General features: G+C 40.1%; 1 protein-coding gene across 3 annotated transcripts in view; it reads left to right on the top strand.

Annotated features, from left to right (window-relative positions):
- Positions 1-19,569, top strand: part of LOC140187135 (transmembrane channel-like protein 6) — a 107,894-nt gene that overhangs the window by 72,530 nt on the left and 15,795 nt on the right. For 2 of the 3 annotated variants that reach the window (XM_072242112.1, XM_072242113.1), the window contains exons 11-15: positions 7,980-8,124; positions 9,209-9,367; positions 13,545-13,720; positions 16,695-16,779; positions 18,436-18,533. In XM_072242112.1, coding sequence (XP_072098213.1) covers positions 7,980-8,124; positions 9,209-9,367; positions 13,545-13,720; positions 16,695-16,779; positions 18,436-18,533 — 663 coding nt within the window. The remainder of the gene's footprint in view (positions 1-7,979; positions 8,125-9,208; positions 9,368-13,544; positions 13,721-16,694; positions 16,780-18,435; positions 18,534-19,569) is intronic. The other variant, XM_072242114.1, reaches the window with a different exon arrangement.

Here is a 19,569-nt window from a genome sequence, read left to right as displayed (position 1 = left end):
CAAGGAAGGGTAATTTAATTTAGCATTCCTTTGGTATTTACATCTATTTATGTGAATGGAATTTTGTGTTTGGATTGGGGTAAACCTTTAGAAATCTGAACCAGAAACAGAAAGGAGCAGATTCATTGGGCCAAATCCCCTCATCCTCCTTCTATGTTTTATGGTCCAAGCAGTCATCAGCTGCCTGGCAATATCTACAGAAAAAGCATCCGAGTGTCTATTTCAGCTCAATAATTCTTTAATCAAAATGATTGTTGAAGAATTCAATTGTAAATTGTAAACAAGGATAATACAGTAATCATAGGGGTTGAGAGGGTAAATTAATCAGCTATGATCAGACCAGACTCAGTGGACAAATGGCTTAATTCTTATGGTCTAAGTTAAAGTACTTCCAATAGGGATGAAGCAATGCAAATTTTCTTGAGGGAGACCACCTTTAAAATGTTTCCAAGCATATGTCTCCGCATCTGGGGTGATATATCCACCTGAAATAATCCACAACCAGGTTAGTTGCTTGAGTCCGGGGCGTGCAACTTGCAAAATGGGGAAAAAAAGAGTATAGAATAGAATAAAGGCAGTAGAGAGGACTATAGTTCAGAATCTGAATCAATAGAACCAGGTAGAATCACGATGAAGAAATTTATCTCTCGGTTCTCAAACGGTGGTGTTAATGTAGAGCATAGTGTAAATGTGCATTTGACAAGGATAATACAGTAATAATAGGGATATGTTAATCTGTATATGGGTTGTTCAAGCCAGAAACGCACCAGTGGATAGATTCATGGGGTATATATATGTGGTATACATGTGGTTTCGGCATTTCAAGCTGAAACCACATTCTTAAATTTAAGCAAACAACAAAATTAAGAGATGTGACTTGGTTATCATAGACTGGAAAATATGAGAAGGTTTGACAGTAAACAAGCAATGGTCAAGCTTTGAGGAAAACACACTGTTTGCAATAAGTATCTTTATCTCTTTAAGGCACAAAATCCAGCAGGAAAAGGAGTTGGGCTGTGGCATTCAAAAGATGTTACACATAGTATAAACCAAAGGAAAAGCCTTATTGCGCTTCAAAATTGAACAAAAAACTTCAACGAACAGGCATCAATTAGAAAAGGGAAAGCTGAATACAGGAGTAGACTGGTGGGGAAAACCAAAATCAGATTGTAAGAGGTTTTGTATGAAACCTCGGTTTCCTTGAGCTGTGCAAATCTAGGGAATACACACTCCGGTCCCACCAAATCCGTGAGATTGGGACGGATCTCCCACAACAAACCCAGGTTCGTGTGCATGCTGTGTAATTTGCTACCCTGTTACAACTCAGTGACAAGAAGTAGCAGACTGCATACGATTAAAGGAATTATATTTATGAATCTTAATTAAAGGGCTAGTAAAAAAAAAAGAAAAAAACAAAAAGGGCCCATTAAAATTAAACAGTCGAATGTGCACAAGTTGGAGCTCAATTCTTCCAAAAGCCATATTCTCTGATCCTCAGTAGACCTTGGCACCTTGCTCCATCGAATCATGGCCCCCCCATCGGATTGAATCTTACGACTGGCTCTCTCCAGCATCTCTCTTCATCTCCCGCTGAACAAAGACCCTGACTCACACCAGTGTCAGGCACACAAAGGAAAAAACACGCTCCCCTGATTGGATGGCTCACATTGCAAGGCACCCGTTATCACTAACCATACCCCAGACATAGCTTCTACAGAAAGCCCAATACATTAACAGTGCAACCTTTAACAGAGCTGTACATGTAGATTGACACTGTCTAATGTTAGGTTTGTTATATGAAGAGAGATTAAGAAGACCGGGCCCATGGTCTTTTGATTTTAGAAGAATGTGAAGTGAATTGTGATGTAAAATTTCATACAGGGTAGATACAGAGATGTTTGAGTCTAAAACCAGGTAAGGCAGTCTCAAAATAAGGGGATTGGAATTCAGGACAGAGGCAAGAAAGTTTCTTCGTCCAGGGAGTAGTGTGTAGTAAAAATTTGGGATTCTCTATGAGATGGGCTGTGGAGAGTCTGTTGCTGATAATATTGAAAACACATCTTTTTCTATTAAAGAAATCAAATGCAGTGAAATCCAGTTAATTGGGCAATGAGTTAATCGGGGCAGCCACTTATTTGAGAAAATTCTTAGAGAACAAAAAGTTTCCTTGTTTATTTGGAACACCATGCCACTTAATTGGAACAGGAGACTGTCTGCCGAACAGTTTCCAACTAGCATCAGTCGTGTACATTTGCTTTACCATTAGACACTACAACATGCTTGGAGCAAACAGTTTTTAAATAGCATCAGCTGTGTGTGTTTGTGTTCAAAAATTTTTGTCACTGATAGTTGGCAAGGAATAAGCAGTAAGACTGCTGCAGTAAGTGAATTGTGACTACTGTTTTGCTCACTGTGGTTTCAAGCATTCATTCTTGGAGATACCAGAAATGGCCAGGAGTGAAAATGAGATGATTTCACTATTTCAATTTTTGCACTGAGGCAAAAATTTGAATGATAGAGCAGATATGAGTGGGTATGGGTATATATTCAACTCCTATTTCTTCTTCATTATCCTTCCCCCCCCCCCCAAACACTTTCTGGTCCTTTTAAAATGGCCAAGGGTGTTTTTTTACACTGTTTTCTTTAGTTACATAGAAACATAGAAAATAGGTGCAGGAATAGGCCATTCGGCCCTTTGAGCCTGCACCACCATTTATTATGATCATGGCTGATCACCCAACTCAGAACCCCGCCCCAGCCTTCCCTCCATACCCCCTGATCCCCATAGCCACAAGGGCCATATCTAACTCCCTCTTAAATATAGCCAATGAACTGGCCTCAACTGTTTCCTGTGGCAGAGAATTCCACAGATTCACCGCTCTCTGTGTGAAGAAGTTTTTCCTAATCTCGGTCCTAAAAGGCTTCCCCTCTATCCTCAAACTGTGACCCCTCGTTCTGGACTTCCCCAACATCGGGAACAATCTTCCTGCATCTAGCCTGTCCAATCCCTTTAGGATTTTATATGTTTCAATCAGATCCCCCCTCAATCTTCTAAATTCCAACGAGTACAAGCCCAGTTCATCCAGTCTTTCTTCATATGAAAGTCCTGCCATCCCAGGAATCAATCTGGTGAACCTTCTTTGTACTCCCTCTATGGCAAGGATGTCTTTCCTCAGATTAGGGGACCAAAACTGCACACAATACTCCAGGTGTGGTCTCACCAAGGCCTTGTACAACTGCAGTAGTACCTCCCTGCTCCTGTGCTCAAATCCTCTCGCTATAAATGCCAGCATACCATTTGCCTTTTTCACCGCCTGCTGTACCTGCATGCCCACTTTCAATGACTGGTGTATAATGACACCTAGGTCTCGTTGCACCTCCCCTTTTCCTAATTGGCCACCATTCAGATAATAATCTGTTTTCCTATTTTTGCTACCAAAGTGGATAACTTCACATTTATCCACATTAAATTGCATCTGCCATGAATTTGCCCACTCACCCAACCTATCCAAGTCACTCTGCATCCTTTTAGCATCCTCCTCACAGCTAACACTGCCACCCAGCTTCGTGTCATCCGCAAACTTGGAGATGCTGCATTTAATTCCCTCATCCAAGTCATTAATATATATTGTAAACAACTGGGGTCCCAGCACTGAGCCTTGCGGTACCCCACTAGTCACCGCCTGCCATTCTGAAAAGGTCCCGTTTATTCCCACTCTTTGCTTCCTGTCTGCTAACCAATTCTCCATCCACATCAATACCTTACCCCCAATACCATGTGCTTTAAGTTTGCACACTAATCTCCTGTGTGGGACCTTGTCAAAAGCCTTTTGAAAATCCAAATATACCACATCCACTGGTTCTCCCCTATCCACTCTACTAGTTACATCCTCAAAAAATTCTATGAGATTCGTCAGACATGATTTTCCCTTCACAAATCCATGCTGACTTTGTCCGATGATTTCACCGCTTTCCAAATGTGCTGTTATCACATCTTTGATAACTGACTCCAGCAGTTTCCCCACCACCGACGTTAGGCTAACCGGTCTATAATTCCCTGGTTTCTCTCTCCCTCCTTTTTTAAAAAGTGGGATTACATTAGCCACCCTCCAATCCTCAGGAACTAGTCCAGAATCTAACGAGATTTGAAAAATTATCACTAATGCATCCACTATTTCTTGGGCTACTTCCTTAAGCACTCTAGGATGCAGACCATCTGGCCCTGGGGATTTATCTGCCTTCAATCCCTTCAATTTACCTAACACCACTTCCCTACTAACAAGTATTTCACTCAGTTCCTCCATCTCACTGGACCCTCTGTCCCCTACTATTTCTGGAAGATTATTTATGTCCTCCTTAGTGAAGACAGAACCAAAGTAATTATTCAATTGGTCTGCCATGTCCTTGCTCCCCATAATCAATTCACCTGTTTCTGTCTGTAGGGGACCTACATTTGTCTTTACCAGTCTTTTCCTTTTTACATACCTATAAGAGCCTTTACAGTCAGTTTTTATGTTCCCTGCCAGTTTTCTCTCATAATCTTTTTTCCCCTTCCTAATTAAGCCCTTTGTCCTCCTCTGCTGAACTCTGAATTTCTCCCAGTCCTCAGGTGAGCCACTTTCTCTGGCTAGTTTGTATGCTGCTTCTTTGGAATTGATACTATCCCTAATTTCTCTTGTCAGCCACGGGTGCATTACCTTCCTTGATTTATTCTTTTGCCAAACTGGGATGAACAATTGTTGTAGTTCATCCATGCAACCTTTAAATGCTTGCCATTGCATATCCACCGTCAATCCTTTAAGTGTCATTTGCCAGTCTATCTTAGCTAATTCACGTCTCATACCTTCAAAGTTACCCCTCTTTAAGTTCAGAACCTTTGTTTCTGAATTAACCATGTCACTCTCCATCTTAATGAAGAATTCCACCATATTATGGTCACTCTTACCCAATGGGCCTCCCACGACAAGATTGCTAATTAACCCTCCCTCATTGCTCAAAACCCAGTTCAGAATAGCCTGCTCTCTAGTTGGTTCCTCGACTTGTTGGTTCAAAAAACCATCCCGCATACATTCCAAGAAATCCTCTTCCTCAGCACCTTTACCAATTTGGTTCACCCAATCTACGTGTAGATTGAAGTCACCCATTATAACTGCTGTTCCTTTATTGCACACATTTCTAATTTCCTGTTTAATACCATCTCCGACCTCACTACTACTGTTAGGTGGCCTGTACACAACTCCCACGCAGCTCTACCCATATCGATTCCACATCTTCCCGGCTTATGTCCTTCCTTTCTATTGCGTTAGTCTCTTCTTTAACCAGCAACACCACCCCACCTCCCCTCCCTTCATGTCTATCCCTCCTGAATATTGAATATCCCTGAACATTGAGCTCCCATCCTTGGTCACCCTGGAGCCATGTCTCTGTGATCCCAACTATATCATAATCATTAATAACAATCTGCACTTTCAATTCATCCACCTTATTACGAATGATCCTTGCATTGACACACAAAGCCTTCAGGCGCTCTTTTACAACTCTCTTTTACATAGAGGTGCAACAATCAGTAGTGTGAAAACCCCCATCAGGAATATTAGAGACAGATTCTTTAGAGCCAGATATGTGTTGTGTCAGTTCTGCAATTGCAGCCACATTGTCTAACCTGACATATCATCCAGAATACAAACTTCTTGACAAGTCACACTTTTTTTAAAGATACTTATTTAGCTTTTAAAGTTGCTGTCTATGGTAATAATGGCTGCGATGGGAGAGACTGCGCATACAACAACTGTTGTCCAGGTGTTTCACCAGTTGCAGCTTTATGGGAGGGTGGTGAAGCCACTGTTGAAAATAAAGTTTGCCAGAAGGCATATGGGAAACTCTGAGGTCATCTGGAAGAAGGTTCTATGGTCTGATGAAACCAAAATTGAGCTTTTTGGTCATCAGACTAAACGCTATGTTTGGCGCACATCATCAAAAACACACCATCCCTACTATGAAGCATGGTGGTGGCTGCATCATGCTGTGGGATGCTTCACTGCAGCAGACCCTGGAAGACTTGTGAATGTAGAGGGTAAAATGAATGCAGCAAAATACAGAGAAATCCTGGAGGAAAACCTGATGCAGTCTGCAAGAGAACTGTGACTTGGGAGAAGATTTGTTTTCCAGCAGGACAATGACCCTCAAGCATAAAGCCAAAGCTACGCAGGAATGGCAACAAAGTTAATGTCCTGGAGTGGCCAAGTCAGGGTCCAGACCTCCATCCAGTTGAGAATTTGTGGCTAGACTTGAAAAGGACTGTTCACTCATGATCCCCATACAATCTGACAGAGCTTGATCAGTTTTGTGAAGAATGAGGAACAATTGCAGTGTCCAGATGTGCAAAGCTGATAGAGACCTATCCACACAGACTCAAAGCTGTAATTGCTGCCAAAGATACATCTACTAAATACTGACTTGAAGGGGGTGAATACTTACGCAATCAATTATTTTGTGTTTTATATTTGTAATAAATTTAGATCACTTTGTAGAGATCTGTTTTCACTTCGACATGAAAGAATCTTTTTCTGTTGACCAGTGTCAAAAAAGCCAAATTAAATCCACTATGATTCAATGGCTGGCCATTTTATCAGCACAGTAACTCCCATCAGGGTCTTTTTACCCTTGCAGTTTCTTAAGTCTACCCACAAGGATTCTACATCTTCTGATCCAATGTCACCTCTTTCTAAGGATTTGATTTATATTTTTACCAACAGAGCCTCCCCACCCACTCTGCCTACCGGCCTTTCCTTTCTATATCAAGTGTAGCCTTGCATGTTGCTCTCAACAGCGATCTTCTTTCAGCCACAACTCAGTGATGCTCACAATGTCATACCTGCCGACTCTGAACTGTGCTACACAATCCTTTACCTTATTCCGTGTACTGAGTGTATTCAAAATATCACCTTCAGTCCTGTATTTATGTTTTGTGACTCCAAAACATTAAACTAATTGTAAGCAAAAACACTGAGCCCAGAATAATATATCTTGGAGTAGTTTTTAGTTTAAGCGAGGCACGCTCGTATCACGTGGTAGCATCATGATGTATTCAGTTCATTTTTTTTTACATATAACCCATAGTGAATTATTTAAATGAACAAGAATGCTTAGTCAAACAATATGTTAACAATATTACTCAAATACTACTGAAATATTAAATACACAACATTAATCATCACCCTTTTTGATTTTCTCTCCATGTTACACTTCAACTCATCCCACTGACTGCAATTTTGCCCTGTCATCTGCCTGTCCATTCTCACAGTCTCACTACACTCTGCACCTACTTGTATACCAACTGCCCCATCCTCAGTCCAATCCCCTGCCGAATCCGTTTAACCCCTCCCCAACAGCTCCAGCAAACCTGCCCACAAGGATACTGGCCCCCTTGGGCTCAGATGTAATCCATCCTTTTTGTACAGAAAACCCAGTGATCCAGAAATCTGATTATATATAGAAAAAGGCATCCGATATTCTCATGAGACCATGGATTTGCGCTTTGGAAGGTTCCAGGCCACAGGCCTGAGCAAGGTTGTATGGAAGACCAGCAGTTGCCCATACTGCAAGTCTCCCCTCTCCACGCATCAGTGTTGTCCAAGGGAAGGGCACTAGAGCTATACAGCTTGGCACCGGTGTCGTCGCAGAGCAATGTGTGGTTAAGTGCCTTGCTCAAGGATACAACACGCTGCCTCAGCTGAGGCTCGAACTAGTGACCTTCAGATCACTAGACTGACGCCTTAACCACTTGGCCACACGCCAACAATCCAAAGATCTGATTATCCTTCTAACACACAAACATATACCATGGTTTATTCTTTAGATAGATCAAGTTAGTGTCATTCAGCAAGAACAAAATGAAGCCTATTTTATTTAAAGAACTGTACAGAAATGGGTTTGTAGCTTGGGGCAGCTCTAGATAATTTTTGAATTTAATCTTTTAGCTTGTCCAAAGCATTTGGAGAGAGCTACCGAGTCGGCGGTGGTTACTGTGATCTGGCAGTGAAAGTGTTCTGCTTTTGGGATTTTAAAGTAACTCAAAAACAGTCTGTTGAGTTAAATTATGAGGATATCACTACCCAACTAAAGGTGAGTACCTTGCTTCATGATAAATACTATAATATATGTTTTTACTACATGATTTGCACTTAGGAGCTCATGGCTTAAAATGTCAGAATCACGTCCATGTTTGACTTGTCCTGATGGTTAGATATATATGATTCTTCACTGGAAACCCTAGTGTACCTTACACCTTGTGAAGCACGTCAGGGCTTCAGTGCAGAAGAGATTAGGCAAAGATTAACCATGAGTTACAAAAGTTTGTGATGCACTTTTATGGAAATTCTTCACATATTTTTGAACGTATATGACTACATTTGAAATCCACCAGTTTCAGTAAATCTTCATTCACTTCTTTAAATTTTAATGAGTGAAGCAGTTTGAAATCCATTGCCTTGGCACTCACTCAAAAGACAATGAATGTAATTTTATATTTTTTTTCTTTTTCAATATTTTTATTGATATATAAATTACATGAATACAAATACAAAATTCAAGAGGATACAAGTAAATAATATGAATTATATTACATTTAAATCACAGTAATATGATCACAGTATCCCGTATTCCAAAACAATTTATATATCAATAAAAATTATGTATAAAAAAGATTGAATTATGATTTTATATTGTTAAACTATAAAAATAATTAATTTCAGTAAATATATAATCTATTGAAAATAATGCCGCACAATTCCCTCTAATCCATTTGACACACTACTGCTTTTCCACATATTGTCTTGTTTGGTTTTGATGTGGCAAAGTAACAACATTATTATATCACAGTTTTGTGTTCAGAACTGTGTGACTGTTTTGGTATAAGCCGGCAGTTAACAGAAAAATGTTTAATTCTGTTCTTAATTGAGATGTCAAGGTGAGGACAGAAAGCTCTCTCACCAGGTAGAAATTTAAATCAAAATTAGATAGAACTTGAAATGCGAAGGCTAACCTCAGACTTCAAAAACCTTGAGCATTTATAAACAGCCGGTAACATGCAGACCAGTAAGAAATTCAGAACAATGAATCAGTACAATTATTTGTTAAAATGGAAAACTGCATTGGCCTTGATTTAGTGCAAATGTCTAAAATGTTGCTTTATTTCTTGTTTCTCCAGCAGGAATTTCTTACTGAGCCTAATTGCCAGACAGAGCGCTTGAGTGTTTATCAGTGGTTTGCTAACCTGTCCGTTCACTTTCTGGGCTGGCTGCTGTCCTTGGGGAGTGCCATTGGTTGTGCTGTTGGTGTCTATTATTACTCCGAGAAAGTGCTAAAGGTGGGACTCTGGCTCATGATGAGCTTTCAATTCAAAGCTCGTTATTAGTAAATACTTCATGACAATCATTATACATCAAGTAGGGGAAATCTAATTTCTCCACCTAACAGAAAAATGTTCTGGTTGTTTCTACAGCTGCATAAGCTGTGTTATTAGACAATTAAACTTTGTGGAAATCATGCCAATATTCTCAAATGCTTGATCACGAATGCTAAATACATTAGTGGAAAGTTTAAATTAAAAAATAAATATCAACTTCCATTTATGCATCAATTTTAATGTAGCAAAAAATATTCAAGGCTTGTCAACTGGAACTGACATAGACCCATATACTGTGTAGTATTAGGGCAGAAGTTATGAAACTTCCCCAAAGAGGCTAGCTTTGAGCTACATTTTAAAGGGAAAAATAAAGTATGGAGGTAAAGGTGGCATTGTAAACCTCTGTTTTGGCAAAGTGTTTTAGAATTCCACCTCTACCTCCACCTCCGGACTTGATGCAGAGCTGCCGATGCAGGAGCAATTGCATATGAAAATGGACATTCAGGGAGCTAGAATTGGAGTACTGCATGAATCTCTAAGATATGGGACTGGAGGAAGACACAGAAATAAGGAGCTGGTGATGGACACAAGGATAGTTTATTTTTGTAAAGGGTCAACTCTAAAATTGACATCATGTGCAGAGATCAGTTCTCACTATGATATGAAAGAAAAGGGAAATGGAGAGGGCATGAAGGCATTTGGAAACATTTAATCTATATGCTTGGTCAATAGGAAATGAGTAATTTGTTCTTCTAAATGCTAGCTGAAAACCTTTTTCTCCCTTATAGTGAATGAAGTATGCATATCTATAGGAAGAAATTCTTCAAGTGAAATCGTTATATTATCTTGCATGACTAATCTGCTAATATGAGGAACCCTCTTGCTAAAATACAAATTTGCATGATACTTAATGTGCTCAGCAGAACTAACTTCAATGTGTCTTTCACCTTTAAGATGCTCCTCAAAACCTGCTCATTTGAGGAATGCTGTAAAAATTGATGCATAATCCTTGGCACGACCTACAATTGGCTAATTTTAATATTGAAGCCTGTACGTTACATGAAGAACGGAGGCATCACTGCCAAGTAAATTCTACTCTTGTCGGCATTCACCAGGGCTCATTTTAAACAGTGACCTGAAATTAGAATACTGGCATTATTTCCCTCTTGCTCAAAACCAGAGAGAGTGATGACATTCCTTCTTCAGGTGAGATTAATCCATGTGGACACCTAGTTTCGAGCCTGCATACGCATTGCAATGATATTCGATATGACATATGCGATGTGAGCTCTCGAAAACCTGCTGCAATCAATCCCAGATGAACAGCGAGAGTTCCAGTGTTTAATGTCTATGTTTTGCCAGTCAAGCATACTATTAATCCATGCAATTAATTCCCTAGCATTATATTTTAATAATGGATCACAAAATTACAGCTTAAGTTTTATTGCAAGATTCTTGCAGGTGATTTAATGGATTTACACAATGAATTATATTATTGTGACATGGAAAAGAAATTAAGAATATATCATAGAGCACCAGATTCTGGTTAAATAATTTTCCAAATCTTCCAGTCTGTCATGTTATACTTGTTATCTTACGATTCACAAGTGACATTTCTTCCTCAAATTGGCAATCGCCTTATTTTGATTAATGACTAGTACTGATTAGTTTTTGTCCATTCTGTAGTTTCAGGCCTTTAACCTGGAAGTGAATTTTAGCTGACCCACCCACTGAGTAATAACTGACACTTAGAACCTACTACTTGCGTAAGGTTTCAAAATGTTATGAGGGGTATTGACAGGGTAGGTGCCAAGAGATTCATTCCCATCGCTGTGAAGTCCAGGATGAGAAGGCATGGGCTCAGGATAAACCACCTATGAGTGTTGTTAACTTTTGGGCTTCTCAATCCGAGATCTTTAGTCACTGAAGATATTAAAGGTTGAAATCCATAATTCTTTCAGCATTAAAAATGAGGATTAAGTGCAGAGGTGAAAGTAAACTGGTTTGGGTTGGCATGATGAGGTCATAAAATGGCCAATGTTCATAGTTCAAAATCAATGTATTATCTACTGTCACCATATGTAATCCTGAGATTCATTGCTTATGGGCATTCACAGTAAATATGAAAGAAACACAATAGAATCGATGAAAAAACACAACATGAAGAAAAGAAAAACAAGGAGAAATAATTAATAATAAAGTAAAGTAAAGGCATCCGTTAGTCTTGCGAGACCATGGAACTGCGCCTGGAAAGTTTTCACTCTTCAGGGCGCAGGCCTGGGCAAGGTTGTATGGAAGACCAGCAGTTGCCCATGCTGCAAGTCTCCCCTCTCCACGACACCGATGTTGTCCAAGGGAAGGGCATCCGGACCCATACAGCTTGGCACCGGTGTTGTCGCAGAGCAATGTGTGATTAAGTGCCTTGCTCAAGGACACAACACGCTGCCTCGGCTGGGGCTCAAACTCATGACCTTCAGGTCGCTAGTCCAATGCCTTAGCCACTTGGCCATGTGCCCACACAATTAATAATAATGTTCATGATAAATATTGAGAACATGAGATGAAGTGTCCCTGAAAGTAAATCCATAGGTTGTGGAAACAATTCAGTGATGGGGCAAGTGAAGTTGAGTGAAGTTATCCCCTCTGGTTCAAGAGCCCAATGGTTGAGGGGTAATACCTGTTCCTGAACCTGGTGGTGTGGGGCCTGAGGCTCCTGTACCTTCTTCCTGATGGCAGCATGAAGAGAGCATGGCCTGGGTGGTGGGGTCCCTGATGATGGTTGCTGCAACAGCACTCCGTGTGGATATGTTCAGTGATGAGAAGAGTTTTACCCATGATCCACTACTTTTTGTAGGCTTTTCCATTCAAGGACGTTGGTGTCTCCATACCCGGGCGTGATACAGCCAGTCAATATACTCTGCGCCACACACCTACAGAAGTTGTCAAAGTTTTAGATAACATGCTGATTGTATCTGAGTTAAACAGGCATTGTTGGTGACGCAACCAACTCTGTAAGAATTTTTAGTCACTTTCACTCCTGATCAAGTGGAAATGTAGACTTGGATGCAGCATAGCCAATAATCTTGTTGAGTGGCGGGAGGTATGCCTGGGTTATGTGGGTTAACCCTTTCATTTCTTGTATTTCTAATGTGATGTACAGGCAGTCCCTGCATATAGCAATTTGGATAACAGGAATTCATTCTGAACCAGTTCACAAATCACTACCAAAAATATAGCACACAGTATAATTAAATGCTCTCTTGTGAAATTTATGTGCAAAAGTACAATTTTTAAAAATCACATTTCTTGCTGCATGCTCAAAATAAATGTAAATTTATGATCAAAGTACACACACATACGTCACCGTACACTACCTTCAGATTTATTTTCTTGCGAGCATTCACAGTAAGTACAAAGAAACAGAATGGAATCAATGAAAAATGACACACAAGACAGACAGACAGACAATGTGCAAGAGACAACCAAGTGTGCATGTACAAAAGGGAAATAAAACAGACAAGGTAATCGTAATAAATAAATAAGTAATAAATATTGAGAAAATGAGTTGTAGGTTGTCGTAACAGTTCAGTGTTGGGTGATTAAAGTTGAGTGATGTTATCCCCTCAGGTTCAGTGCTCCTTGTACGTGTGCTTAATGGTGGGGAGAGTGCTTTACCTGTGATGGACTGGGCCATATGTTGTAGGCTTTTCTGTTCAAGGGTATTAGTGTTTCTATAGCAGGCCTTGATGCACTCAATAAGTATGCACTCCACCGCGCATCTTTAGAACTTTGTGGAGGTTTTAGGTGACGTGCTGAATCTTCACAAACTTCTAAGAAAGTAGAGACACATGCAGATGAATGGTCTTCATGTTATGTGCTATGGAAAGTTTCAATATGGACCATTTAGTAGCATTGCAATCTCAACCTCTCTCCCCGCCCCCCCCACCCCACCGTAAAGCAGCAATTTGTGAAAGCAAAATTACAATATATAAGATCTGGTAAATTAATTGAATTTTCTGAGTTTCAGAGCAGCAGAATCCATTTTTAAGAAAGAAGCAGGTTACATATTTTATACTGTACATGAACTCTTTTGGATCTTTGATTGTTTCTCAACTGAAAAATAAACTTTTTTTTTAAGGATTATTTGGAAGAAATCCAGCAGGGAATGTCTAAAGAGAAAGCAGAAAGAAGATTGCTAGTAATCCCTATACTTGTGTCAGCAATCAATTTTGTGATGCCATATATTTACAACTTAATTGGATTATTGGAAAAATACGACTTCCCTCAGCAGCGAATCTATGTTTCTATCACCAGGTAAGAGTATCTTTTGCATGTTTAAATTGAATACAAGGGACAATCTGGTTCACCAATAATTACACTCATTCATTTATGTTGTGCTTCGTTTTGGCCCAGTATGCGAGTTATTTTTTTCTTGTCCCTTTAAAGTGCTCAGGAATACTTTAGTATTAATGTAAAAAGAAACTTGCTCAGTGAATCTTTGGAATTTTCCACCTAAAAAGGCAGTGAAAAGTCGGTTATTGAAAATATTTAAGACTGTGATGGATACACATTTTTGACTCAACGGAATCAAGAAATATATGAGATGCAAGATCAATAATTACCTTATCAAATTGCAGAGCAGCTATGATGGGCCAAATGCTCTTTGCTTCTTATGTTGATACTTGTTTTCTGTAGAAGAACGCAGGTTTCATGCAACATGCTTAAGACTGGGAATCCACCAGCTGAACATTTGAGTGTCCAAAACTATGATAGTCCAATGCACAAGACTAGAAAGCTTTAGATATTGTTTCATCTTTGGTCAAGTAGGTATTTGATCTGATGTGTAATGAAGAGATTTGTAGCCACATCAAATTAAAAGACGCCATTCTAGATAATTTGCACAAAACATCCACCATTAAAAAGTAAATGGTGGATTAACATTTAACATAGACCAGATTGCTTTTGAAATATTTTCTTTCCAGTATTTCTTTTTATTAATTCATACTCCCAAAATTATGAGTGCTTCTCCAATTTAAAACTATGATTTAATTTAATTTCGATTTGTTCACGAATAAATACCTGAATGGCAGTGACATACAGATCTCTTTAAGCAAAGCTATTTTACAATATATCATTCTCCACAACTTGTGTCATCTTCAATGGGATCCCATCACCAGGCATGTCTTGCCCTCCACATCTTTTCCACAGGATTTACTTTTTCTGCTTGTCGGTCCCCATTGATTTCCCTTCCCTGCAACCATGCTGTGCTATCCCTGCCCCTATACTCTTCTTCGCCATCATTCTGGGCAGCCTTTGCAGCTGAGGCAGTCCATCACCTGTAAACCCATTGGAGTTGCTTATTGCACGTGGTGCTCCTGATGTGGCCACTTCCGTATCAGACCTGACCCAGAGCAGGGGAACCACTTCAGTGAGCACCTCTGCTGTCTCTGCTGTAACAACTAGGATATCCAGAGGCCAGCCATTTTAATTCACTAACCATTACCACACTGGCATGTCTGTCCAGGGTCACCTCTACTGCTGAGTATTCCACCTCATAGCATGTACATGGATTTCTCAGATTTATGGCAACCACTCACCTCTGTACATCCCCACAACCCCCATCATCCCATCTCTTTTTACATCCCCCATCTGCCCATCACCCACACATTCCTCCTTTTCAAACACCTCCACACGTCTTTAATCCATTATCCATTGTCTTCTCCTATCAGATTCTATCTTCTTCAGCCCTCCATCACTTCAACAATATCACCCCTCTGCTTCCTATATCATTCCCACTCTCCTTCCTTCTTCACCTGGTCAAAGAACACTGAGGCTGTCTACAAGAAGGGTCAGAGCCGTCTCTACTTCCTGAGGAGACTGAGGTCCTTTAACATCCGTCGGACGATGCTGAGGATGTTCTACGAGTCTGTGGTGGCCAGCGCTATCATATTTGCTGTTGTGTGCTGGGGCAGCAGGCTGAGGGTAGCAGACACCAACAGAATCAACAAACTCATTCGTAAGGCCAATGATGTTGTGGGGATGGAACTGGACTCTCTGACAGTGGTGTCTGAAAAGAGGATGTTGTCCAAGTTGCATGCCATCTTGGACAATGTCTCCCATCCACTACATAATGGACTGGTTGGGCACAGGAGTACATTCAGCCAGAGACTCATTCCACCGAGATGTAACACAGAGCATCATAGGAAGTCATTCCTGCCTGTGGCCATCAAACTTTACAACTCCTCCCTTGTGGGGTCAGACACCCTGAGCCAGTAGGCTGGTCCTGGACATTGCCTGGCATAATTTACATATTACTATTTAATTATTTATGGTTTTATTACTATTTAATTATTTATGGTGCAACTGTAACGGAAACCAATTTCCCTCGGGATCAATAAAGTATGACCATGACAATGACTGTGACTATCACCCCCCTCACTTGGGTCCATCTATCAGCAGCCAATGACTGCTCCACCCTTTTCTCCACCTTTTTATACTGGTTTATCTCCCCTCTCTCTTTCCAGTGCCGATGAAGGATCTTAACCCAAAACACAGACTGTCCCATTTCCCTCCACAGATGCTGTCTGACCCACTGAGTTCCTCCAAAGAAAATTTGTTTTGGAGTATCAGTCCCTTGTAGCCACATTCTTGCCCTTAATCAGATAAAAGTTCAAATCCCACTCCAGAGGCTAGTGTGCATAAAGTTGGTCGATGTTTCTGTGAAAATTGTTCACCTGCTAGGGGTATTATCCTGAGATAACAAACCTGGTCTTTCCCTACCTCTCAAAAATGTCGAAGGCACTATTTATCAATGGGCAAGAGAGATCTCCTGGTGTCCTAGCCAATGTTTGTCCATCAACCAACTTCACTAAACAAATCATTCAATCCCATATTTTGTGTCTAATTTTTGGCATGTTGAATTTAGCTGCTTCATTGTTCTAGGGTAGATCAACAACTTCTCAACTGTCAACTGAGATCGAGCTAAGGTTTTTTTCCTACAAATATTTCATCTGTTATTTAAGTATTTATTCTTTGGTAAGTAGATGTAAACTTGTACCGATCCATAAAGAAGCAACTACACACACCGACAGCATAAAGAGGCAGTACTTTCCTTATAAGCAAGTTTACAGAATTACCTGAAGGGTGCATATTCAGTTTTGTTAAAGTGGCAAAATCAACAGTTAGTGCTAATCCCACCTATACGGCTTTGAATGCAAACAAAAGGAGCCTACATTTTACAAAGTGGGCTGGTTCTCTCATTCTGATCTGTCGTTTTGTTTTAACACAGAAACCTGGTGTTAAAGATGTCCATTGTAGGATTGCTTTGCTTTCATTGGATAAAAGGGGATACCACAACAATAGCAGAAATATCAGTAAGTTTAAATAAAAAAACACTAAAATATAAGTTCTTACACCATTTATTCCAGAAACTTAAATTATTTTGATTACCTTTTCATTATCATTTTTGATAACTTTCTCTGTAATTCTGGCACTGTAATCTGCATTCTGATATTTAACTTTTGTGCTGTCTTGATGTATTTGTGCATAGAATATTCTGTCTGGGTGGCATGCATATAAAGCCTCACACTGTACAGGTACAATAATAAATTAATTATCAATTATTATTTCCACTCAAATGCAAATGTGCAGTAAATGCTTTACAAGTTTTGCACTGGAGTTCACTTTGATTTTTCAAAACGTAACAACTTTGCCTGTAGTTACTGACATATAACTTTGTCGAAATATGGTTGGATTTTATAGTATCGTTATTTCAGATACTGTCACCTTCCCATCGGCCTAAACCAATCTGACCATTCACGCCATTCTCTATAAGCGCTTGAGACTGTAGTGCATGAAAGTCCCAGGAGATCAGCAGTTTCTGAGGTACTCGCACCACCCCATCTGGCACCAACAATCACTCCACAGTCAAAGTCACTTAGATCACATTTCTTCCCTATTCTTAAGTTTAGTCTGAACAACTGAATCTCTTGACTGTGTCTGCATAGTCAGACACGGTTACAGCCACATGCTTGGCTAATTAGATAGTTGCATTAATGAGCAGGTGTGCAGGTGTACCTAATAAAGTGGCCACAGAGTGTATTTTTAATCATTGCCCTATGTTGGTTTGCTTACAATATTGCTGTTAAATTTTAGTTTGCATTTCTCTCCCAATTCCAATCCATGCCTTTTAAACAGCATGGTGGTCCAGAGTGGGAATGGTGTTATTGATGTGATATTTTAGGTGAACATGATCGTGTGAGGATCCAGAGATGAAGTTCAGGGAAGTGAAAATGGCTTGGCGAATTAGTTACTGTCACTGAACGGCAAGGCACAGAGATGATCAACATTTCTCCAGTAGAGATAAAAATCCCTTTTGGTTGCACGTACTTTGGTTCCAGGGCAGTCTGTTTGCTGCACCTCATAGCTTTTATTTTACCGGTGCTACCTGTGGCTATGCAGTACTCACGTATACCCTGTCTGAATGCCCTGCTACCACCCCTGTCCTAACTCCCCAACTCACAGACGCACTCTCGTCCTGCCCTGGTCACTTCTCATCTTCTATCGCTGCTGTTTCACATACTTATGCAACTGCTTGCTTTATTATAATAGTGCCAGTAACATTATACTATCTTACATAAACATGCACTTTTATGTCAGCCTGGCCACATCACTCAGGAACTTGTTCTAATATTAATTTGTCACTGTGTGTGCTCATTCATAATTATATGTGCTGTGTGTGACTATATGTATTGTGTTTTGCACTTTGGTCCCTGAGGAACAATGTTTCAATTAGCTGTATACTTGTGTGTGGTTGAATGACAATAAACTTGAACTTAAAAGTTGTGTTTGGCTGACGAGATGGACAACTCACTTCCATTCTAAAGACCTTCTGTGTAACAGCAGCTTAGCTGTCCTTGGGATAATTGACAAATATTCTGTCTCACAGTTTTATTCGTGAATATAATAAAACTTCTTCGGTAGATGTCATGCTAAACACTTAACCATCTTATTTTTCTTTTTTGCTCTAGTGTTGGGAAACTTTTGTAGGACAAGAACTGTACCGCTTGGTTGTGGTTGATTTTATATTCATTATCCTGGAAACAACATTTGGAGAATTCGTCTGGAGGTGTGTTTTATGAGAGGACTTTCTGCCTATTGTCTTCTGATATTTATTTAACGTCCTCTAGACCGCAGAAGCTTTAAACTATTTGTGACACCAAAGACGTACTTTGCATTGAGACTAGGATGTATATAGCATTTTTTTATCTATTGAAATGTACTTTACCTTTGGCAGTGTAACCTAATAATATGAAAACCTGACAGAGCTTCAATTGTTATTATAAATGTTGGTTCCTTTGGTATGCAGTGGTTGTCTCAGCACTGGATGATAATGTACCTACTTCTTCCCTCACTCAATTAACGTAACGGGCATTCCTGACATGTTGCACCCAGTTTAACCAGGCGTTAGAAATTCTTTAGGTGAATTTTTAAAAAAGCCTGAGTGCTTCCTTTTCTCCTTTCATTGTAATTATTTTCCTGCCATTGTCCAGCTGCATCTAAGAAAGTGAAGCTCTGAGGCCGATACTCATGAGCTGCAAGGACCCGTGTGAAAGTAAATGAAGTCTTGTGATCGCTATGTCTACCCTGTCATGGTGTGATGGATGCAACACAGACACAATGCAGGAGGAACTTGGCCTGGCCGGGCCTGCTGAGTTCCTCCAGCATTTTGTGTGCATTGCATGGATTTCCAGCATCTGCAGATTTTCTCTTGTTTGTGATGATGTGATGGATATTCACTTTCCAGGGCCCAAGTGACTCATTGCTAAACTCAGCTTTCTATTACAGCAACACGACCTTTCCAAAAGGTCATTGTTGTTGGTAATAAAGTTAAACTTTTTTATAAATATGTTTTGCTTAGCTTTTTGTTGTGAACATGAGCCATACTCCAGTTCTTAATGTAGATTGCAGGCAGCAACCCTGGAGTGACGGAGGATGAGAGGTGACCTGATAGAGGTGTAGAAGATGATGAGAGGCACTGATCGTGTGGTTAGTCAGAGGCTTTTTCCCAGGGCTGAAATGGTTGCCACAAGAAGACACAGGTTTAAGGTGCTGGGGAGTAGGTACAGAGGAGATGTCGGGTAAGTTTTTTACTCAGAGAGTGG

Source organism: Mobula birostris, chromosome 24, assembly GCF_030028105.1.
Source record: "Mobula birostris isolate sMobBir1 chromosome 24, sMobBir1.hap1, whole genome shotgun sequence".
NCBI lineage: Eukaryota > Metazoa > Chordata > Chondrichthyes > Myliobatiformes > Myliobatidae > Mobula > Mobula birostris.
This window is presented reverse-complemented; position numbering and strand designations above follow the sequence as displayed.